Source organism: Alligator mississippiensis, chromosome 6 (assembly GCF_030867095.1).
Source record: "Alligator mississippiensis isolate rAllMis1 chromosome 6, rAllMis1, whole genome shotgun sequence".
NCBI classification, from domain to species: domain Eukaryota; kingdom Metazoa; phylum Chordata; order Crocodylia; family Alligatoridae; genus Alligator; species Alligator mississippiensis.
This window is the reverse complement of record NC_081829.1, coordinates 8122566-8141787: the sequence shown is the minus strand read 5'-3', so window position 1 is coordinate 8141787 and position 19222 is coordinate 8122566. Positions and strand designations below refer to the sequence as shown.

At 49.0% G+C, this 19222-nt stretch overlaps 2 protein-coding genes across 4 annotated transcripts; both read right to left on the bottom strand.

The window, feature by feature from the left end:
* Positions 1-5613: 5613 nt before the first annotated feature.
* GJB4 (gap junction protein beta 4) lies at positions 5614-6411 on the bottom strand. Its single transcript, XM_006269885.1, has one exon. It carries the CDS (start codon positions 6409-6411, stop codon positions 5614-5616), a length of 798 nt encoding a protein of 265 aa, XP_006269947.1.
* A 5265-nt stretch (positions 6412-11676) lies between these two features.
* LOC102574920 (gap junction beta-5 protein) lies at positions 11677-17001 on the bottom strand. 3 transcript variants are annotated; one of them, XM_019488016.2, is made up of 4 exons: positions 16844-17000; positions 15757-15872; positions 15526-15671; positions 11677-13967 (listed from the first exon to the last, which is right to left on the bottom strand). In XM_019488016.2, the coding sequence occupies exon 4, from the start codon at positions 13940-13942 to the stop codon at positions 13115-13117; it is 828 nt and encodes a 275-aa protein (XP_019343561.1). In that variant the 5' UTR covers positions 13943-13967; positions 15526-15671; positions 15757-15872; positions 16844-17000; the 3' UTR covers positions 11677-13114. The 3 variants fall into 3 exon arrangements, with proteins under 3 accessions (XP_019343561.1, XP_019343555.1, XP_006269931.1); XM_019488010.2 differs by lacking the exon at positions 15757-15872; XM_006269869.4 differs by lacking the exons at positions 15526-15671; positions 15757-15872 and having other exon boundaries at positions 16844-17001.
* Between the last annotated feature and the right edge of the window lie 2221 nt (positions 17002-19222).

The window sequence follows — 19222 nt, the reverse complement described above, 5'->3', positions numbered from 1 at the left end:
ACAATGTCTAGCTGGCAGCCAGGATCAAGTGGAGTGCCCCAGGGGTTGGTCCCGGATTGGTTCAATATCTTCATCAGTGACCTGGAAGATGGGATGGAGTGCACCCTCAGCAAGTTTGCAGATAACACCAGGCTGGGGGGAGCAGTAGATATGCTGGAGAGTAGGGCTAGGATTCAGAGAGACCTAGATAAATTGGAGGGTTGGACCAAAAGAAATCTCATGAGGTTCAACAAAGACAAGTACAAAGTCCTGCATTAGGACAGAACAATCCCATGCACCGGGACAGGCTGGGGACCTACTGGCTAAGCAGTAGGTCTGCAGAAAAGGACCTGGGGGTAACAGTGGACAATAAGCTGGATATGAACCAACAGTGTGCCCTTGTTGCACAGAAGATTAAGGGCATATGGGGCTGCATTAGTAGGAGCATTGCAAGCATACTGAGGGAAGTGATTTTCCCCTCTATTCAGCACTGGTGAGGCCACATCTGGAGTTACTGTGTCCAGTTTTGGGTCCCCCACAACAGAAAGGATGTGGAGAAATTGGAGAGAGTCCAGCGGAGGGCAACAAAAATGGTTAGGAAGCTGGAGCTCATGACTTTTGAGGAGAGGCTGAGGGAACTGGGCTTATTTAGTCTGGAGAAGAGAAGACTGAGAGGGGATTTAATAGCAGCCTTTAACTCCCTGACGGGTGGATCCAAAGAGGATGGAGCTGGACTGTTCTCAGCGGTGACAGATGGCAGAAGAAGGAGCAATGGGCTCAAGTTGCAGCAAGGGAAGTTTAGGTTAGATAAGAGGAAAAACTGTCTCACCAGATAGGTAGTAAGGAATTGGAACAGGCTACCCAGAGAGGTTGTGGACTTTCTGTCCTGGGAGGTTTTTAAGACCCAGGGAGACAAAGCCTTGGCTGGGATGATCTAGTTGGGGCTGCTCCTGCTTTGAGCAGGGGGTTGGACTAGGTGTGACCTCCTGAGGTCCCTTCCAACCCTCATTTTCTCCGATTCTCTGATTCCACCCAATACACATGGTGGAACTGGAGCATGAGTTTATGAAGCTTTTCATGAGGCTGCTGAGTTTCACGCATGCTTCAGGAAGGGGGATTCTTGGCGAGATCTAAAACTTGAAGAGTGATAGGAACACCGGCCTGCAGCCAGCGAGTAATGAATTGCAAAATGATTACAAGAAAGACAGCACAAAGGGAGAGAAGAAGTGATCCGTGACAGCTGAGACCAATTTCAACACAGCCCCTGCGGAGAAGAGGCATGTGAAAAGAGATGAGTCATTTTGCAGCGGGAGGTCAATCATCTCCTCTTTGGTCAGCATGGAGACCACCTCCACTCGCTGCTAGCCCCTTTGCCCAGAAAGGGCAGTGTCTCTGCACACATTCACCCTAAAAACCCCTATTGATGCCATCAGTAAGCTCTGAGCACATGTGCAGACCACACTGCAGAGATTAATCCCTGGGAAAGGTAGAATTCTGCCTTGATTTCTTTCTGACTTGCCAGGGCAATATGCCTGCTGCCGCTCAGTTGGTGAAACAACCGCTGGTCCACAGCAAACACTAGTTAACGTGCTGTAAAGAACAATCCTGAATTAGCCAAGAGCTGACCAGAGTGTCCTAACAAGCCTTGTCCATGTCTAGCATTCTCTGGAGACCCATGGCTAATCAATATATTTAGCAGAAACTATGGGATCATAGGCTCAGAAATGGAAGACTCCATTTAGGTCACCCAAAACCCCCCATTCACATGCTCCAGGAGAGAACGTCCCAGCTTCAAATGTGAAATGCTTAGTTAGCTGCATTTGGGCCACGAAGAAGGGGCATGAGCCCTTGAGGGCATTCATAAAGGAAAGAAATCATTGCAGTGCTACAAAATAAAGTCGTAGTTAGCTTGGCTTCATAGACCTCAGTGGTGATGAGCACAGGCGCTCAAATCAGAGCCTGCCCCACACGCCGCTTGCAAGGGAAGGGGGTACTAGAAGCCAGATTCAAATCAAATCCATCTAGAAAACCACTCTTGGCCCAAAGCGGCCCGAGCTAGTGGAATCAATCATCAGAACAACTTCTTGGGGGGAAGCAGTCAATTCTCTGTCCCTTGGAGGCTTTAGATCAAGGTTGGGGTGTCTTTCTAAACAGGCCCTCCCGTGTGATACAAGAGGTCAGACAGGATCATTGCAGAAGACCTTTTCCAGCGCCAAAACCCAGGGCTGAAATCCTGGACTTGCTGAAGTTAATGAGAATTCTGCATTGGATCTGACTGGGCTGGGGTTTCAAGCTCTGAATCCATTGGGCAGCACCCATCCTGATCTGTGTTTCCAGTCACAAATATGGAGATGCCTGGTAAAGGAAGCTAGCTTCATAATAATTATCGAATAAGCTTTTTGGGCCTGTGGCAAAGCTAGCATTCACTTTCATGGGAATCAAGGTGGGAAACAAGGTGACCCACATAACAGGAGTGTCATTTCCAGGAAGATTTGCATTACTTGGGGAAAATCACGCCCAATCTGCACCTACATCTTTTCCATCGGGCTTAAGCAGCACTTTGCTTGGGTTGATCTCTTTGCAGACCTGAATGACCCGCTCTGAGATCTGACCTTTTCTGGAAATGACACTCCTGCTGTGTCAGTCACCTTGTTTCCCATCTTGATTCCCATGGGAGTGAACACTAGCTTTGCCACAAGCCCTAAAAGCTTAGTAGATCATTATTATTAAGCAAGCTTCCTTTACACAGCACCTCCATTATTTATGACTGGAAATAGAGATCAGGATGGGCATTGCCCAATATTATACTACTCATAAGAATTCAGTGTGGCTATGAGTATTGCTGGGCTTGTGAGCTCTATCTTTGTAGCTCTTGTCCATTTTAGCTTAATTTTATTTTTTTAATATCCTTGTTTTAAACCATTTCACACCCCATCAAGTCCTCCGGCTGTACAAACTCCCACATTAGCATTTGTTTGCACTTGTTTTGTCATTTCAGATTGCAAAAACAAACACGCCATGAAGCTCCCAATTAGTTTTTTACGGCATTATTAATTAGTATCCCTAAAAATAAAGCCTGGCATGAAAACCGGGAAGATAACTGTGCTCAAAACTGCCAAGCTGCCACCCTAAAACCCAGCAGAATCCCACATCCTCCTAGCAAAGGAATTGCTGTCAGATTCTTTACCGTGCTGGAGATGCGGCACTCGCAAACAGATGGCAGAATCCAAGGGCCTCTGGAGCTGGTGGCAGATTGCAGGGACAATTCAAGCCAAGTGTAACTGGGTCAAATCTAGGTCATTTCTGCATCGCTTTCGCTCCTGAAATTCATTTTTATCTCTACGTGAATTGTGTGTTCCCAGCACAGGGAGAAAAGTGCAGTTCCTGACGTAAGATGGTTCCAGTTTAAGACGTGATATAGCAGGTGGAAGATGACAAAGGTGAGATAGGGCAGGGGAGGAAAGAGTGGGTCTACAGAGTAGGGACAACTTCCTGCATACTGGGGCCAAGGGTTTTTTGGAGGAATCTGTGATTTCAAGGGCCCAGCTGGAAGCACTTTAAAAGGACGTGATATTCAGAGAATCCCCATCCTCTGAAAACCTTTGGTGGCACCTTGAGTTGGGCACCCAAAAACAGAGATATCACCAAATCATCTCTAAGATCCTCGCTCTCTTCCCTCCGCAGTGAGACTTCATTTCCTCTCCTTTCCTTTTCTGTTTTAGGAACACCAGAAGGGCAGGGCTCACTACAGAAAAGAGGTCCGGCCAGATCCTCAGCATAGATCAGCAAAGAGAAATTCAGCAACGAAGAGAGGAACAAAACCAATGTGGGTTGAATACCACTGCAATTCGTTTATGCATCCGCCCTACTTGCTGGCTCCGTGCTGTTTGTGCGAATGGCTTTTATCATGACTGATGAGAGTGGGCTGCTGCTTCCAGGCATTTTGTTGTTACAACAAACCTGCCGTGAGACGAGGAGCTATTTGACATACCACCTGTGGACGGTTAGGGGGCATGTTCCAAATAGGTTCTGTGCTCTGATTTTCCAAAGAGGTCACAACCAAACACAGGTGATCAAGCAGGGCCAGATTAACCCGTTAGTGGGCCCTAGGCAAACAAACTTGAGACCCCCTTCTCCACCCTGGTGCTGCTGCCCATGGGGAGCAGGGCTCAGAGCCTCTGCGAGGAAGCAGTCATGATGCCGACAAGGCCAGTGGAGGGGAGGGGAAGGGAAGGGAAGGGAGGTGGATGGGCCATTCATGCTACCGCCGCGGAGACCCCACCGCTCAGGGCCTAGTTTGCCTCGGTATCCAGGTTGTAGCCTTATTGGTCTAGAGGAAAAAGCAATCAGGACTCATGGTAGAGGTGATATCTTTTATTAAACCAACTAGATTTTTGCAAAAAAAAAAAAAAAAGCCTTCATTGCAAGCTTTCAGGCACAAACATCCTTCTTCAGGCATCGGAGAAAAGATTGTAAAAGTTTTCCTGGGTAGAAATGAAAGTTCCTATTTCATAGGCGAGTCGAAGGTGTGGCCGAATCTCCTGTCTGGACCAGTTAATTTTCTATGCAGGTTAGGCTCAGAGAAAAGTTGGAATAGTCTGTTTACCTCAAAGTTGTTTGGTGGGAAGCAGGATGTAGTCGCATTTCCTTCTGGTTATGATGTTTCATATTTCACAGAGGGGTATATAGCTGGAATGCTCTTCTGGGCAGGCGTTTCTTATGTGGAGAGGTGTCTCTGAGCTCTGCGGTGAGGCTCTGTGATGCAGATTTTGCACCATCTTCTGTTCATGAAGAAACCCCCAAACTCCCTCATAGGATAAGAGACAGGTACAGAGAACGTCAAGCGTAAACCAAGAAGGAGAGCTGTACAAAGATGTATCAGCAGTCCCTATTGCAGTCAACTATGAGATGCTATTTTATCAGCTGCTTTGAGTTACATATCAAGCACCAAAACCTAATGCTTCTTGAAGTCAATGGAAAGACTCTGCAGGAAGGACTTGATATGACGGATGTATTTATAAATAGTTTATAAAAAGAATTGCTAAATGATCCATAGGTAGTTGAATAAATGGTTCATCAAGAGTTATAGACTTCAGAAGTTCAATAGGATGCTTACAGATGGGTCTTTGAACTGCTCAGCCCTCTTCCACCAATGTGCTTAAACCATCACCTATCACCCATGTCTGCCGCACGCCTACAACACGTGCCACACTTTGATTAACCCCTTTCAGACTACTGATTGGAACTGCCCAGGAAATGGAAAACATTTGTGGGGGGAAGTTTTTAAAAAAATTGTTTTGCCATTGAAAAGATAGATGTCTGCAAGACTCTGAATGGTTCTGCTATTTGTCAGTGTATGTGTCACATCCAAGTGTGATCTTGGTTTCAGTGAGCACTGGATGGAGCCCTTAGAGAGCTTATTCTGCCAAGCCTGTAACTGCATTGCTATCTTTTCTTCAAAGCTGACTTTACTGTGAAATCCTGCAAGATGCAGAATGGCACTTTGGTGAGTACAGGGGCACTGAGGCCACTGGAAAGGTAAATGAGTTGATGACACCTGCACTGCAGATCCTGAATGCAGGTAGGGCAAACTTCTCCAGTCACCAGCACTTCCTAGGGGTGCGACCATCCTCCCTATATCAAGTGGACAGTCCTGAATGTAGTCTGTCCTGAGGAGGTTATATTAACAACCTGGTTCTTCTCCTGGGTGGAATGAGACCAGCTATTAGTCACGTTCTCTACTGGCTTGCTAGGGAGCCCCTTGGTCTGGTGCTGGGTGGCAAGCTCCCGGCACCTCTTGGCAACCAGGTAGGATATCTCACAGAGGTTGAGGACAATGCACAGGGTAGCGGTGGCCACCATGAAGTAGGTGAAGAGTTTCTTCTCGGTGGGCCTTGCGATGAAGCAGTCGACCACATGAGGGCAAGGTGGCACAGAGCATTCCATGACTCGAGGCATGTCGAAGTTGGTGTAGAGCCGGTGGAAGATGTAGAGGAAAGCTGCATCTGTGGAAGCCTTGAAGACCAGGCTGAGCAGGTAAGTCCACCACAGGCCTCCCCGCTTCTTGCCTGGGTTGAGATGGAGCTGCTGGCTGTTCTTCCCTGCTCCTGTCTTCCTACGCTTCTGCTTCCGGCCTTCCCGGTAAGCCACGTGCATGGTCACCAGGAGGGAAGGGCAGGTGACGAAGATGAGCTGCAGGGCCCAGAGGCGGATGTGTGAGATGGGGAAGAAATGGTCATAGCAGACATTGGTGCAGCCGGGCTGGAGAGTGTTGCACTCAAAGTCCCGCTGGTCATCAGCCCACACCTGCTCCGCCGCTACCACGTAGACCAGGAAGCGGAAGACAAAGACCACAGAGAGCCAGATGCGCCCCAGGGCTGTGGAGTACTTGTTCACCCCACTCAGGAGGTCCTGCAGTGAGGACCAGTTCATCCTGTCCTCTGCGGGGAGTGGAGCAGGAGCTGGAAGGGAGGCAATGACAGTGGAGTGAGCTGGACTGAGTCAGGACTTGAGGGCTACACCGTAGCTCAAGCTATGCATGCACAGAAGGGAATAAGGCCCCCCAGACCTCAGTGTGGCCTACACATACCCAAGGAGTCTGGTGCTTTAGCTAGTGGAGAAGTAAGAGCCTTGGCTTCTTTTCCCCACAACAACTCTCTGGCCAGCCCAACCAAGCTAGTACAGGGAGAAGACCTGCTAGTGATTTATTATTACCTGTACAGACCGGAAGTAATGTGCTACCTTACCCAGAGCGAGTGAGAGACAGTGCTTCAGAGGCGAGTCTCAAGTGACAAAGCCACCAATCCTCCTGTTGTGCTGAAGCATCTGACTCCCCCTTGCTCAGGGCTGTGTCCAAAAAGCATGATTTGCTTTTGATTTGTGGCTCTGGCACTAGAAACCCTACTCTCTCTTGACCTCAGCTACCATCCAGCAGAGATCAATGCCAATGCTATACCTTCCCTTGTGCTCACCTGCTCATCAGAGCCATAAGAGAGGATTAAGATGAAGCCCAAGGACACTGGAAAGCTAGTGATGGGGTCAGGGCTCAGGACCTCTCTATCTGGCACTTGGTGCTCTAGGATGGCAGTCGCCCTTGCCCAAACCCAGTTGCACAACCTATGTTCCAGGAAGGCCCTAATATATCTGACTCCAGCCTGGAACAACAACACACTTCTGCTGAGTGGGAATGGGTGGTGCATTGGCCTGGGCTGGGTGTCTGAATGGGGCTGTATCACACCCTCAGTCTGTGTGAATTGCACTAATTTCCCTACGCTGGGTTTCACATGGTCTGTGATTATTAGCTGGATCCTCCCAACTCATGCAGCCATCCTCAAAGTATGTTGAGCACAATGGGTGCAGTTGTCTTTGAAGAGGAGAACATGAAATGCCAGGCAGTGTTGCCTCTGGGCATGAAGGCCTCATAAATGCAAGAGACTTGATCTGACTCGACACTTCACATCATAAGGTGATATATGAAATTCTTTCCCTAATTCTCTTAAAGAGACAGGGAAAGGGATCAGAAGATAAGTTCCTTTCTCTGTCTCTGTTCATCTAAAGGCCAAGGTTTTCCTTGGTTTTGGGTGCCCAACTTGAGGTGCATTCAAGGGTCTTGACTTTCAGAAAGTCATTGCAAAATGAACTTTGCAAAAGCATCTCCATCCAGACACCTGAAAAAAAGATGGAGGTACCTCAGATGACTTGTTGTTAAGAATAATCTTGGGCTCAGACTGTAATGGGAACCCATTTTCTTCTCTTGCAATCCTGTTAGCAGTGGAGAAATGGCTATAGGAGCTTTGCAAGTATATGGAGAAAATAATCACATTCTCTAAATAAAGAGAAACTAATAATAAATTGAACTTCATGTTCAATGTTAATGGCACTTATGAGTACATTTACGATGAAATTACTGTTAATTATTCATTCTAGCTAATGTTCAGTTACAGCTGATGGCCTCAGGAATTACAGCACAGCCTGAATCACTGAAGAACACAACATATTACTGCAATAAAGTAGGATCATATTTTGCCATTTAGCCTTATTGTTTAATCAATGCTTCATTTTTTTTCCCTCTGCAAGGGGTGGTTATATTTTGTTAGTGTGTTTTCATAGGGCTCCTTTGATAGATTCCTTAGTCCATTGGTTTACCACTGGCCTCAAGCTATAAAACCTTTCCTCACCTGAGTAGCCCTTGCTGAGATGACTAGTCCCATTGGCTGCTCAGGAGTGCAAGAAGAAGGACACGCAGGAAGCAGCTTCAATTGTCCTTCCTCCTGCAGCACCCTTGTGTTGAATAAGTATGCTACTTGGCAAGTAGACCATTGATGGCAAGGTGCCATTCAATATAAGAGTGAGGGAATGTGGCCCTGCATGCACTTGATAAATGAATGAAAGTGGTAGTTAATGGGTTCCTATTATAGAACCCATTGTAATGGAGAATGGGTTCCTAGTATAATCTGAGCCCATGATTTTTCTAAACAACTTGACTGTATAAACCATGTACGTGTGAGTAGGGGAGTATGAGCTAGCAGCACGTTGGGAGGTGGGAGTGGGGTTCATTTCCCCCATGCACTGTTCTATACTCGTCAGCCGACCCAGGCTCTTTTCTGTCCCCCCGCACCCCTTTGGGCTGTCTTCTTAGGGACAATAAGGTCTTCTTTGAAGGACACTCTCTCTCATTCTGTATACATCCCATACCTAGGGATGGCTCAGGGGTTGGCTGGTGCATTAAGTGGATCTGTTTCCATAAAGAAGAATGGGCAGACATCTCTTTCCTCCTGGTTGAGAGGAGAGAGATACTGAGCCCAGACTGGACTTCAGTCCGGGCTCTCACCTAGTAAAAGGGAGACATGACCCAAACCAGTCTCTCCAGTACTCCCTGTAAGGGTCCTAATCCCTGGGCTGCAGAGTCCATCCCTATGTGGCCCAATATTTATTTGTACAATATTCAATATTTGTACAAAAAGGATCAATGCCCATCAGAGAGACTGAGAGCCCTGTCTAGTATCTGAGTGGCAAGGGCCCTGTCCACAAGACACGCACCCAGCCCACAAGAAACTCAGCTCCAACATGCTTGATGAGTGCTCCTCACCACCACTGAGCTCTTGACCCAGGCTGGGTCTAGCTTTAATTCTTCATGGGAAATAGAGGAAGGTCTCACTGTCATACTCAGGCCAAGTGGCAACTGTTTGAAATCACTACAGGGGTGTAGGTTGTAGCTGTGTTGGTCTAAGGACATAGGAAGACAAGGTTCTTAGGGAAAATCTGATATTCTTTATTAGACCAACTCAAATAGTTGGGAAAAAAAATCTCTTAACCCTTTCCTGCCCTGCTCTAGACACACCTAGAGCAACAGAGAACAGATATTGGCTGGTGATTTTGGCAACACAATACATAATAGTATTACACTGCAAGGAGGCTGACTGCATTTGGAGTTTGATCTCTTTGCACCGACTTACGGACATCTATTTCCATCCAGTGACTATACTGTGCTGGCTTTCACTCCTGACACCTGATGAAAAAATGCCTTGCATACAAAAACTTGTTTAACTCTATCCCAACTATGCAGCTGGTTAAATAAAAGATACCACTGTAAGAGATCTTTGCCTCTTGCACCCACTTCTCAACATTTGTTGGGTGTTAGTGAGAAAACAGAAGCAAATATGGAGCTAGCAGAGGACACGGACAGTTGGCAACCAAATCTTCAAGAAAAATGGACAAAAAACCCCATAGTCGTACTGTCCAGAAGTTGAAGTGTGAGGCATGGACTATATCTTTATATATATTTGTACAGCTGATCACAGTGCTTGGGACAGGGGCTCTGGAGCCTTGTTATATGGTAATTTTGGGAGGCTCCTGGAGCTCTTAACACCTGGATTATCAGCACATTAACACCTGAAACTAGTTTTAACCATTCATTAGGCAACAAAAAGTTATGTTATTCCAGCGCAGGATTATCTCTGATCTCTGTTACCCACTTTGTGTTACACTAAGGTGAGGACACTCTAGGCTACACCTGTGTGAACACCCCACCCTCCCCTCCTCCCCGATCAGGCCCACTGCCCCCCTTGCCCTCCCAACCCCCAGATCCCTGCTCACCGCCCCCTTGCCACACCCCACTTATTTGGGGAGCCCTGCAGTGGTGGGGGCTGGCAGGTTAACCCTTCCTTGCCTGTTCCCCTGGGACAGACAGTGTGGGCAGCCACAAGCAAAGGGTGGTGGGGAAAATGAGGGAGCCAGGGGCAGGGGGGAAGCCTGTTATGGGAGGGGAGGGGGATTTTTACCTTTCGGTCCTCTAGGCCCCTGCTGGTCTGAGCATGTGCCTGCTCCAAAATCAAGCTAGCGCTAACACCCATCGACATGCGTGTGGCTCACAGCATAAGGCATAAAAAATACATATACCCAGACCCACCGCAGCCCACGTAGCCGCTTGAGGATAAATTCTAGGCTGGTTTGTAGAAGTTGAAGTTTTATAACCCTGCATGAGCAGCCCCTTCAAATACAACTCCATCCTCCACCAACAGCATTGCACATCACCCAAGAAAGCCCTTTCTCCCCTCTACATAACCTGATCTCTTACCTGCCTCTTACCTGATACCACTGAAGCTATTCCATGGCAGGAGGGAGAGAGTCCTCTCTGCTTTTGTTGAGGGTATTACTGGTGATGACCTGGTGAGGTTTCCACCTGCTGGGTGTGCCGGCCTTTTGCCAATAAGCTCAGCAGCTCTTTTTAGAGACTTTTTTCTTCCTCCTAAAGCCTAGAGTCATAGAAAAAACATTAATGTGACATTATCACTGAGCATTATGGCTCATATCCAGCTCTGAGTGAACTCCATGGGAGGTTTGCCATTAAACGCATTGACAGAAGGATTCAGGCTTCCATGGGTAGCGAGATGCTACACAAGGCATGTTGGCAAAGCGATGACACTTTGCCCTTCTGAAGCACACATGCCAGGGTCCAATCCAACTCTGGCAGGTTGGTGTTGCCTCCATTTTGCAGACACGCTACAGGAAGGAAGGAGGAACTGAACCAGTATCTTGTAGCATGGCTATTGTGGTTCGCAGTTGGATGTATGGGTGGGTTTCTGGACATCCCTAAGGCTATTATGGGTGGTGTTGGGGCACAGATCCATGGCTGTGTAGCACAGACAGAACCAAGTACCCCACAGATAATATTACTTTATAGGAGTAAAGTCATTGATAAAAGGAAATTAGTTCCCACTCCTCCAGCTTTTCCTCCAACCACTCCCAGCTGCCAAGGCTAATGAAAGGCATGTAGCTATAGGGATACTGCTTTGATAAGGCTTTCCTTCTGGTTTCCAGCAGGTTTTTTCCATGCAATTTCCTTTTTAATTATATCTAGAAAATTGTGGTCTGGAATTAGTACAAAGCAGGCTACTCCCAAGTCACATCCAGGAGACAAGGAATTGCCAGACCAGGTGGGACCTGAGGTCCATCCTGCCTCTCTCAGTACCCAGGACCAGACGCTTCACTGGAAGATGCAGAAGGGATGTGTTTCCAAAGATGACGTAGCTCTTCCTGAGAAAATGGGATTGATACCACTCACCTCAGCAAACAAGCTTCAGTGAAGCCCAAATGGCTTATCTGAGGTGCGCCCAAAGTACTTGTGATAAAATCCTGTTTTCAGACATGGGGTTTTATTGATTTAAAGATGAAACAGAAAAAGAAGACATGCGCCAGTTCTTTAAATAGATGCTTTTATTAGTGGTAAGGATCAATTGGCAATGGACACATATGGGGCCAGACCAGCAGCGAGCATAACTTAGGATTGGTCCATTGACTTCAGTGCAGTTATACTGATTTACACCAGCTAAAGACTTGACCCTTAACATCTAGCATACATGTTGGCTTTATATATATCTTACATATATATAAGAATACATGCTGGCTTTATATATATCTTACATCCACAGCAGCTAGGTTTGCAACCACCATCAGTGCAACATATTCTACATTAGCTCCGAGGAAGAATGAGAGTAACGTTCAACCCCCTATGTACAGATCGTCCCTGAAATGCAGCAGTTTTCTAGGGTGGAAAACAGCAGCTGTCATGAGCTAGTGATTTTAAATCTGTTTTCCTTCGAGAAGGGGAAAGAGAAGAGTCTGAGCAGTTAGGTCAGCAAATCACAGTTACTGGAGTGGATATGCAGTGTATATTGTTACTAGGCAATTACTCGGAAAGATGCTACCAAAAGAGGTTACCACAGAAAGGACTGGGTGGAGGATCCCATACCAGAAGGTTGGACTAAACGGTCACGGCTGATTTTTAAAGGGCAGGTCCCTTTCACAGGTGACAGGAGAATGGGTTTCCCATCACCAAGTGCCCATGTCACCAGGCTGTGAATCCAAGGCACTGCAGTCTATTAAGAATTTCCCCCCCTGCAGATGGTAAAACATGGCATTATTTCCATCTTCCCACTGGGCTCAGAGAGAAAATACCCCCGTGGCATGAACCTCCCCCCTCCCCAGGAGCATTCCTGGGCTAGGTCAGGTTTCTCCAGCTTCATCCCACCATTTTCCATTGCATCTTTGAGATATATAAGAGAAGTGCCCACCCCAGCTGGAAAACCTGCCTTGTTCCTGCTGCCTTCTCAGATGCTTTCCCTTTGCCCGTTGTTGAGGCTTTTACAGTGAGGATGGGCAGATGACACAGCAGGGCACAATCCTGTTGGAAAGCTCAGCAGAAGAACTGCCCAACTGCACCATACCAGGGATTCAACTAGTCTGTTGTCCTGTCAAAAAAACAGCTTGCACCGAGTGATTTATAGGAAGGTGCAAAGAACCATGTCATTTCCTAGGTCTAAACCCCATAGCTCTGGCCTCTTTTGCTCTACCACATACCTCCCCCCTTAACTCCTGCTCCTGATTTCCCCCAGACCCACACAGTGTGGGTGGAGGACCCAAAGTTGCTTATACCCAGGCACGTAATAAGAGCAGCTGCTGTTCCCTGGGTTGATTGCAGAGCCAGGTCTGAGCTTAATCAGGACTTCTTGACCCTGCTGTCCAAGCTAATGAAATCTAAAGTCACCACCAGCAAGGAGGCACTGGTTTCCACCAAGGGCCATGAAGAGCATGCCTCCCATCAGTTGTCCATCCCTATGTGAATCCCAGACCTCCTTTAGGAAACAGCATCTGTTCCCTTCTGGGAGCTGGTAGGGATTGCAGCAATGGGTAGCTTGTAATCAGTCCCATGGAAAATCTGCCTGCCCATCTCGAGACCGCTTTGCTCGCCATGGGCATAGCAACAGTCCTTGTCAAGCAGTCTCTCATCCCTCTTGCTGCCTTTTCTCGTAGACAGCTTCTCCCTGCACCTTTTCCCCACAAGGTAGCAGGCCTCTATGAGGCTGAGCAGGATGCACACGCAGGCTGTGATCACCATGAAGAAGGTGAAGATATTCTTCTCGGTAGGTCTGGAGATGTAGCAGTCCACGATGTTGGGGCAGGGGGGGATCTCACACCTCACCACGCTGGGCAGGGTATAGTTCTTGTAGAATCGGTAGAAGATGTAGAGGAAGACCACATCCACGGTGGCCTTGAAGATGAGGCTGAACAGGTAGGTCCACCACAGGCCTCCCCGCTTCTTGCCGGGGTTAGCATAGAGCCGCAGTTTGCCCTGCCCCTCTGCCTGCCGGTGCTTCTGGTCCTGGGCTTTGCGATAGGCCACGTGCATGATGACCAGCAGGGATGGGCAGGTGACCAGGATGAGCTGCAAGGCCCAGAGGCGGATGTGGGAGACAGGGAAGAAGTGGTCGAAGCAGACGTTTCTGCAGCCTGGCTGGCGCGTGTTGCAGTCAAAGTCGCTGTGGTCATCGCTCCACACCCGCTCGGCTGCCACTATATAGACCATCACCCGGAAGATGAAGACCAGGGAGAGCCAGATGCGGCCAAAGACAGTGGAGTACTTGTTCACCCCACTCAGGAGCCCTTCAAATACGCTCCAGTTCATGGTCCCTGGCTCCTGTTACCTGGGCCTGGAAAAAAAAAAGGAAGAATGAGGTGCAACCAACACAGACCCACTGGCTGAGCTGCAATCCAGGAGTTCATGTTCTTGCTTTAATCACTTGACTCCCCTCCCATAATGAGAAATAGGACTCTGGAGTTTGGGCTCCAGCCCTTCACCCAAGCGCTCTCCCAGAGCTGTGACTACAGCCTAAAAGATTCCCATCCTCTCCAGTTCTAACCACTGGACCCTACTCCCTTCATTACTGGGAAGACTAGCCAAGCAGTGCCAACTCCCAGTCCCCCTTTCCCACTTCTCCAGCTCCTAAAATGCACTCCCTCTTGGTGCTAAAATTGGACCCCAGTGTGTAGGCCACATCCCAGATAGGCAGAATATGCTATGAGACACTATTAGCCATAGCTGTAGTCCAGACCAGGAGTCTTGCAGAAGTCAGGGAACAAGGTAATCCTGGGAAGGATATCAGACAGGCCAGCAGTGCTTATTTTAACAAAGAGTCTCAATTCTGTCTCCAGCAAAGACTGGAGAGCCTCAAGTCCTCAAAGCAGGGCTCATGGTTAGTGTGATTCAAACAGTATGTGGGCCTTGAGCTGGCTCTCAGCCCCAGGCTAGGCTTTCCCTTGGGGCTTGCTGTGTTTAGGATGTCCAGTAAAAGTTTACTGGCACTTAATGGGTCAGAGGACCCTTTCCTACAGTCTCTTAAGCTGCTGTGAGCAAGTCTGGGAAGGTACGAATAGCAGGCATACTTATGTGAAGTCTGCACTTCAAGTACTCAGTATGAATCTCTCTCTCTCTCACACACACACACACACATACTTCTGAGTTGGGAAAGCAAGTTGAGGAGGTCTAATTTAGCACAGGAACTGAGGCAGGGACTCCTGGTGCTCCCCTCAGAGAGCATCTTCCCTTAAGGGCCTCTTTTTGACATGCAAAGACAGGGTGAGTTAGGAAAGGAGGCTCGTTCTCATGAGTCCCAAGGTCCGGGCAGGCAGTTCTGCGGTCGCTGAGCAAGGTTTACCCAATTCACCGCAGTTTCTGCCTTAGCCCCGAGGATGAATGATGCACAGGTAGTGGAGATGCCACAACTTCCCTTGCTGGGAAGCTGGAGTGACTTCTTTCCGGACTTTGACTCCCTCCCGGGTGTGGCAAGGAGGTCAGGGTTGTGGCTGTCTGGACCAGAGCACAAAGATGTGGGCATAACAAGCTGGGTGAGATTCTGGCCACAACCCTTTGTTCTGGGTTCAAAGGAAACCTGCAGTCAGAGGGCATACAGATGGAGAGGGGCATTCACATCAAAAGCTTTATGGCACTGCTGCCGACCAGCTCAGAGCCCCAGCTGTACACCAAGACCCCACTGGGATAGACACCATACACACATGTACTGACGGGTCTTCAGGCTGGAGTGCCACCACCTCGTAGAGGAAGGGCCAGTGCAGAAGGCTTAACATCTGCATTAACCTGACCATAGAGGTACCTGGCTCAGTGCTGGAATGGGTGTAAATCAGTATAGATCCAGTGGAGTCAGCAGAGCTGGGTTGATTTAAGACAGCAGAAGAATTGGATTATATTACCCTTGAGATGGGAATCCCAACTGCTCCCTGGTTCAGATATCTCGAGGCTTCCTCCCGTCGTTAATTTTCCCACATTCCTCTCTCCAGCCACTCCTCTCCTTAGCAAGGTATTTGTTATTCATCTGCCTTGCGTTGCCAGGCACGGCCTAGGGAGACAGCCAAGACAAGAAGCTCAGGGATGAATCAGTGCGTTGGTGGTGCTGAGGCCCATTCCCTTCCCTGGAATCTGACCTTTGCCCCATGAATCGGGATGTCTCCCATACCATGGTCCCTCTGCCCCCACAGCCTGGGCAGCTCCAGGGTTGGAGAAACTCCAAATGCTGCAAGGGAGGGCTCATTTCTCAGGCCTGACAAGCCAGAAAGAGAGAGAGATTCATAGATTCATAGAGGTTAGAGGCTGGAAGGGAGAGACAGTTTGCACATGTAAGGCACCAGACTGCACATCTTGGCCTGGAAACCAAATAGGAGAGCTGGAGTGTGACTACAGATGGCTGCTGTGCCACCAAGATGGGTGCGTGTGAATACAGATGCCTGCTGTGCAACCAAGATGGATGCGTGGCCTGTTTAGAGCCAGGAGAGTGGGGCTGGGAGACCTGGCATCATCCCCAGGGACAGCTCAAATCATGAGGCTGAGGGGAAGCAGCACTCGGTTATATATTGAGTGACTAGATGTGGCAGTCTGGAGGCCTGGGCTCTATCCCAGCTTTCATCCAGACTCACTCTGGGTCTTGGACAAGTCACTGGACTGCCATGCCTCAGTTTCCCCATCAGCAAAATAGGCATAGTGCCCTCCTTTGTCAGGTCCACATGTCAGAGGTGCTGTGCAAATACAAACTCGTCGGTAATCTGTTACTGTGCCATTTGCACACATGCACATGCACCCTGGACCTTGACAGGCATCTTCAACATCCACACACATTGCATACCACAGTGTGCACTGACATGCACAGACACATGAGTATGCCCTGCACACACTCAGCTGGAGTGATTTTGCTCCCCTTCAAGTGTAGATCTAGAGTGCCTCTATCTAACTACCTAGAGAGGCAGATGCGGTCACCAGACCATACCCCCTGCCACATCTTTGTTTCCTTGCACACTCCTGGTGCCAGCCTGAGAAGCTTTGCCTTCTCACTGATGCACTGTGGGGTCAGTCTGAAGCTAAAGCTCCCTTTCTCTCCCTGTGCCCGACCCAAAGTCCCCATCCCCAGAGATCAGACATCAGCAAAGACATGTAAGGCATTTTCAAACTCAGCAGCCCACGATGATTCCCCTCTCCATCTCCAAGGAAGCTCTTCTTCCTTCTGACAACCTTCCTTACCTACTGGGGTCACCTCTGTAGAGCTCCGTCCGTCCGTAAGGGGCTTCTTGGTATTGGCTTTCTCTTTCTGCAGCAGAAAACTTGTTTGCCGGAGTGGGAGGCAGACAAGGAAGCATGATTCACGCTTGCACGCTCATGAGCTAGGAGGAGTTTCCAGTGGGAACCCCTCTTGGGGAGGGACGAAAGCTTCAGGTTGGTTTTCAAGCTGCTTATTGGCTTCCAGCTTGTAGGTGTCCTAGAAGCATCCTAATAGCCTGCCTTGAGGTAGCTGCATGTGTGGGACATATTGGTATCAACAGGCTTGGTCCCAGCTGGTCTCAGCGATGCAAACAGTGCAAGACATGGAGCCAGCAATGGCATGTACTATACCCACCTCCTGCCAGCCCTAAAGAGGGCTCCACTACTGCCAGAGCTTGCTGCCATGCCTCTGTTACAGGTCCCATTTCCATGCCTGGCTGCTAAGGATGGTCTGAGCCTGCCATTTCACCCCAGAGCTCAGCAGCTGCACCCACTGTTCCTGGCCAACACCTATTCATCCCGGATGATGCAGCCTGCTGCACAACAAGGTTTGTTCGGATTGTGTTCAGGTGCCTTGGGGCTCCGGTACCTGCAGAAGAAGGTGGCATAGGGAGAGCACATGGTTCTTCTGGCCCTTATCAGGACCTACCACCAGTGGGGAAGGAAGCCCTCCAGTGCCGGAGAAGTCTGTCATTGTAAAGCTGACAAACACTGTCCCCAGGGCCATGCCAGGCTGATGGTCAGGAAGCAGAGGCCATCCTATTCTACACTGCATGATCTGTAAGGCAGCCAAAGGCTTTACTATTGCACATTAGAGTCAAACTGAGCCCTCTTTACCCCAGTTCCACTTTCAGTCTCCAGCCCCGCAGAACAACCATCCTGCAGCTTACAAGAGGTAGCCCAGGCTCCAATCCCTCACGTTATCCTTCTGTGGGTCAGCACAGCCATGAACAGAGAACACAGGGAATCAATACCTTTCACCAGGCTCTAGGACCCTGCCCCTGCTGCTTCCAATATGGTGTGTAGGGGTTGGGGGATCCCCAGGAAGGGGGGGGGGGTTAGATGCACCAAGTGCAGAGGAGAGAGATCAAACCAGCTCACCAGTGTCACATGGAGGAGGGTAGACACCTCCAGGGATGGGTAAGGAGAGAAAGAGGAGTTCATCTCTGAGCCCACAACATGCCCCTCGCTCTCAGTCATTCTGGGACACAGATCATAGAATCATAGAAAATCATACAAAATTAGGATTGAAAGGACCTTGGGAGGTCATCTAGTCCAACCCCCTGCTCAAAGCAGGACCAGCCCCAACTAGATCATCCCAGCCAAGGCTTTGTTAAGCTGGGCCTTAAAAACCTCCAAGGATGGAGATTCATAGATTCATAGATGCCACCACCTCTCTGGGTAACCCATTTCAGTGCTTCACCACCCTCCTAGTTAGGAAGTTTTTCTTAATATCCAGCTTAAACCTCCCTTGCTGCAACTTGAGCCCATTGCTCCTTGTTCTGTCATCTGCCACCGCTGAGAGCAGTTTAGCTCCATCCTCTTTGGAGCCACCCTTCAGGGAGTTAAAGGCTGCTTTAAGATGACATGAGTTTGAGCAGTCTCAGCCCAAACGGCAGAGCCATTCCCCTAATTTTGGCCCCAAAAGCAGAGGAGCCAAGGGGAGAGTGGGCCAAAGCTAAGAATTACTCCTCTTGTTCTTATGGGGCTTCCTCCCGGCGGGGGCTGAGCCACTCTGGCAAGCAATGACATGGCAGGAGCTTGTGCCAACATTTTGGCCTATGTAGACCAATGGGCAGGGCAACAGGGGGAAGCTTGAGAGGTCCATCCTTTTACAGGCTCCCCCAGGTGCCTGATGGCCTTGAAGGGGCCCTGTGGCTTGCTAGGAAAGAAGTCATGAGTCTGTTTGCTCGGTCTTTCTGGCTCAGGCCAGGTTAATGCCTCTACCAAGCTCCTTTTGGATCCTCTGCCGCTGCAGCCATTGCATGAATTTTCCCTCCCCACCTTTTAATGAGGGGGTGGAAGTTAATTATTTCTCAGGGCATTCATTAACAACCTCTCCAGCCACGTCTCACTCCCCTCGTGACCACCTGGCATTCATCTGCTTCCTGGCGCTCTGCATTTTCTCCCTTGCAGAGCAATATAATCAGGTAGGGAAAGCAAGGGGATGACTCGAGGAAGGAGCAGCTGGACTTGAACCTGAGGGCTGCTCCAGTGCTGGACGCTAGGTGGCACCCCCGTACAGCACAGACGTGGCGCTGGGCACTGTTGTGTAGCCGGTGCCACATATCCGATCTGTTTCTTGGTTCTCTGTTTGATTCGACTATCCCAGGGAAAGGGAAAAGGGGAAGGCTTTTAAGA

Bases quoted from the DNA above. Each gene is read 5' to 3' on its own strand.
- LOC102574920 (XM_006269869.4), bottom strand. From the start codon at position 13,942: ATGAACTGGAGCGTATTTGAAGGGCTCCTGAGTGGGGTGAACAAGTAC.
- GJB4 (XM_006269885.1), bottom strand. From the start codon at position 6,411: ATGAACTGGTCCTCACTGCAGGACCTCCTGAGTGGGGTGAACAAGTAC.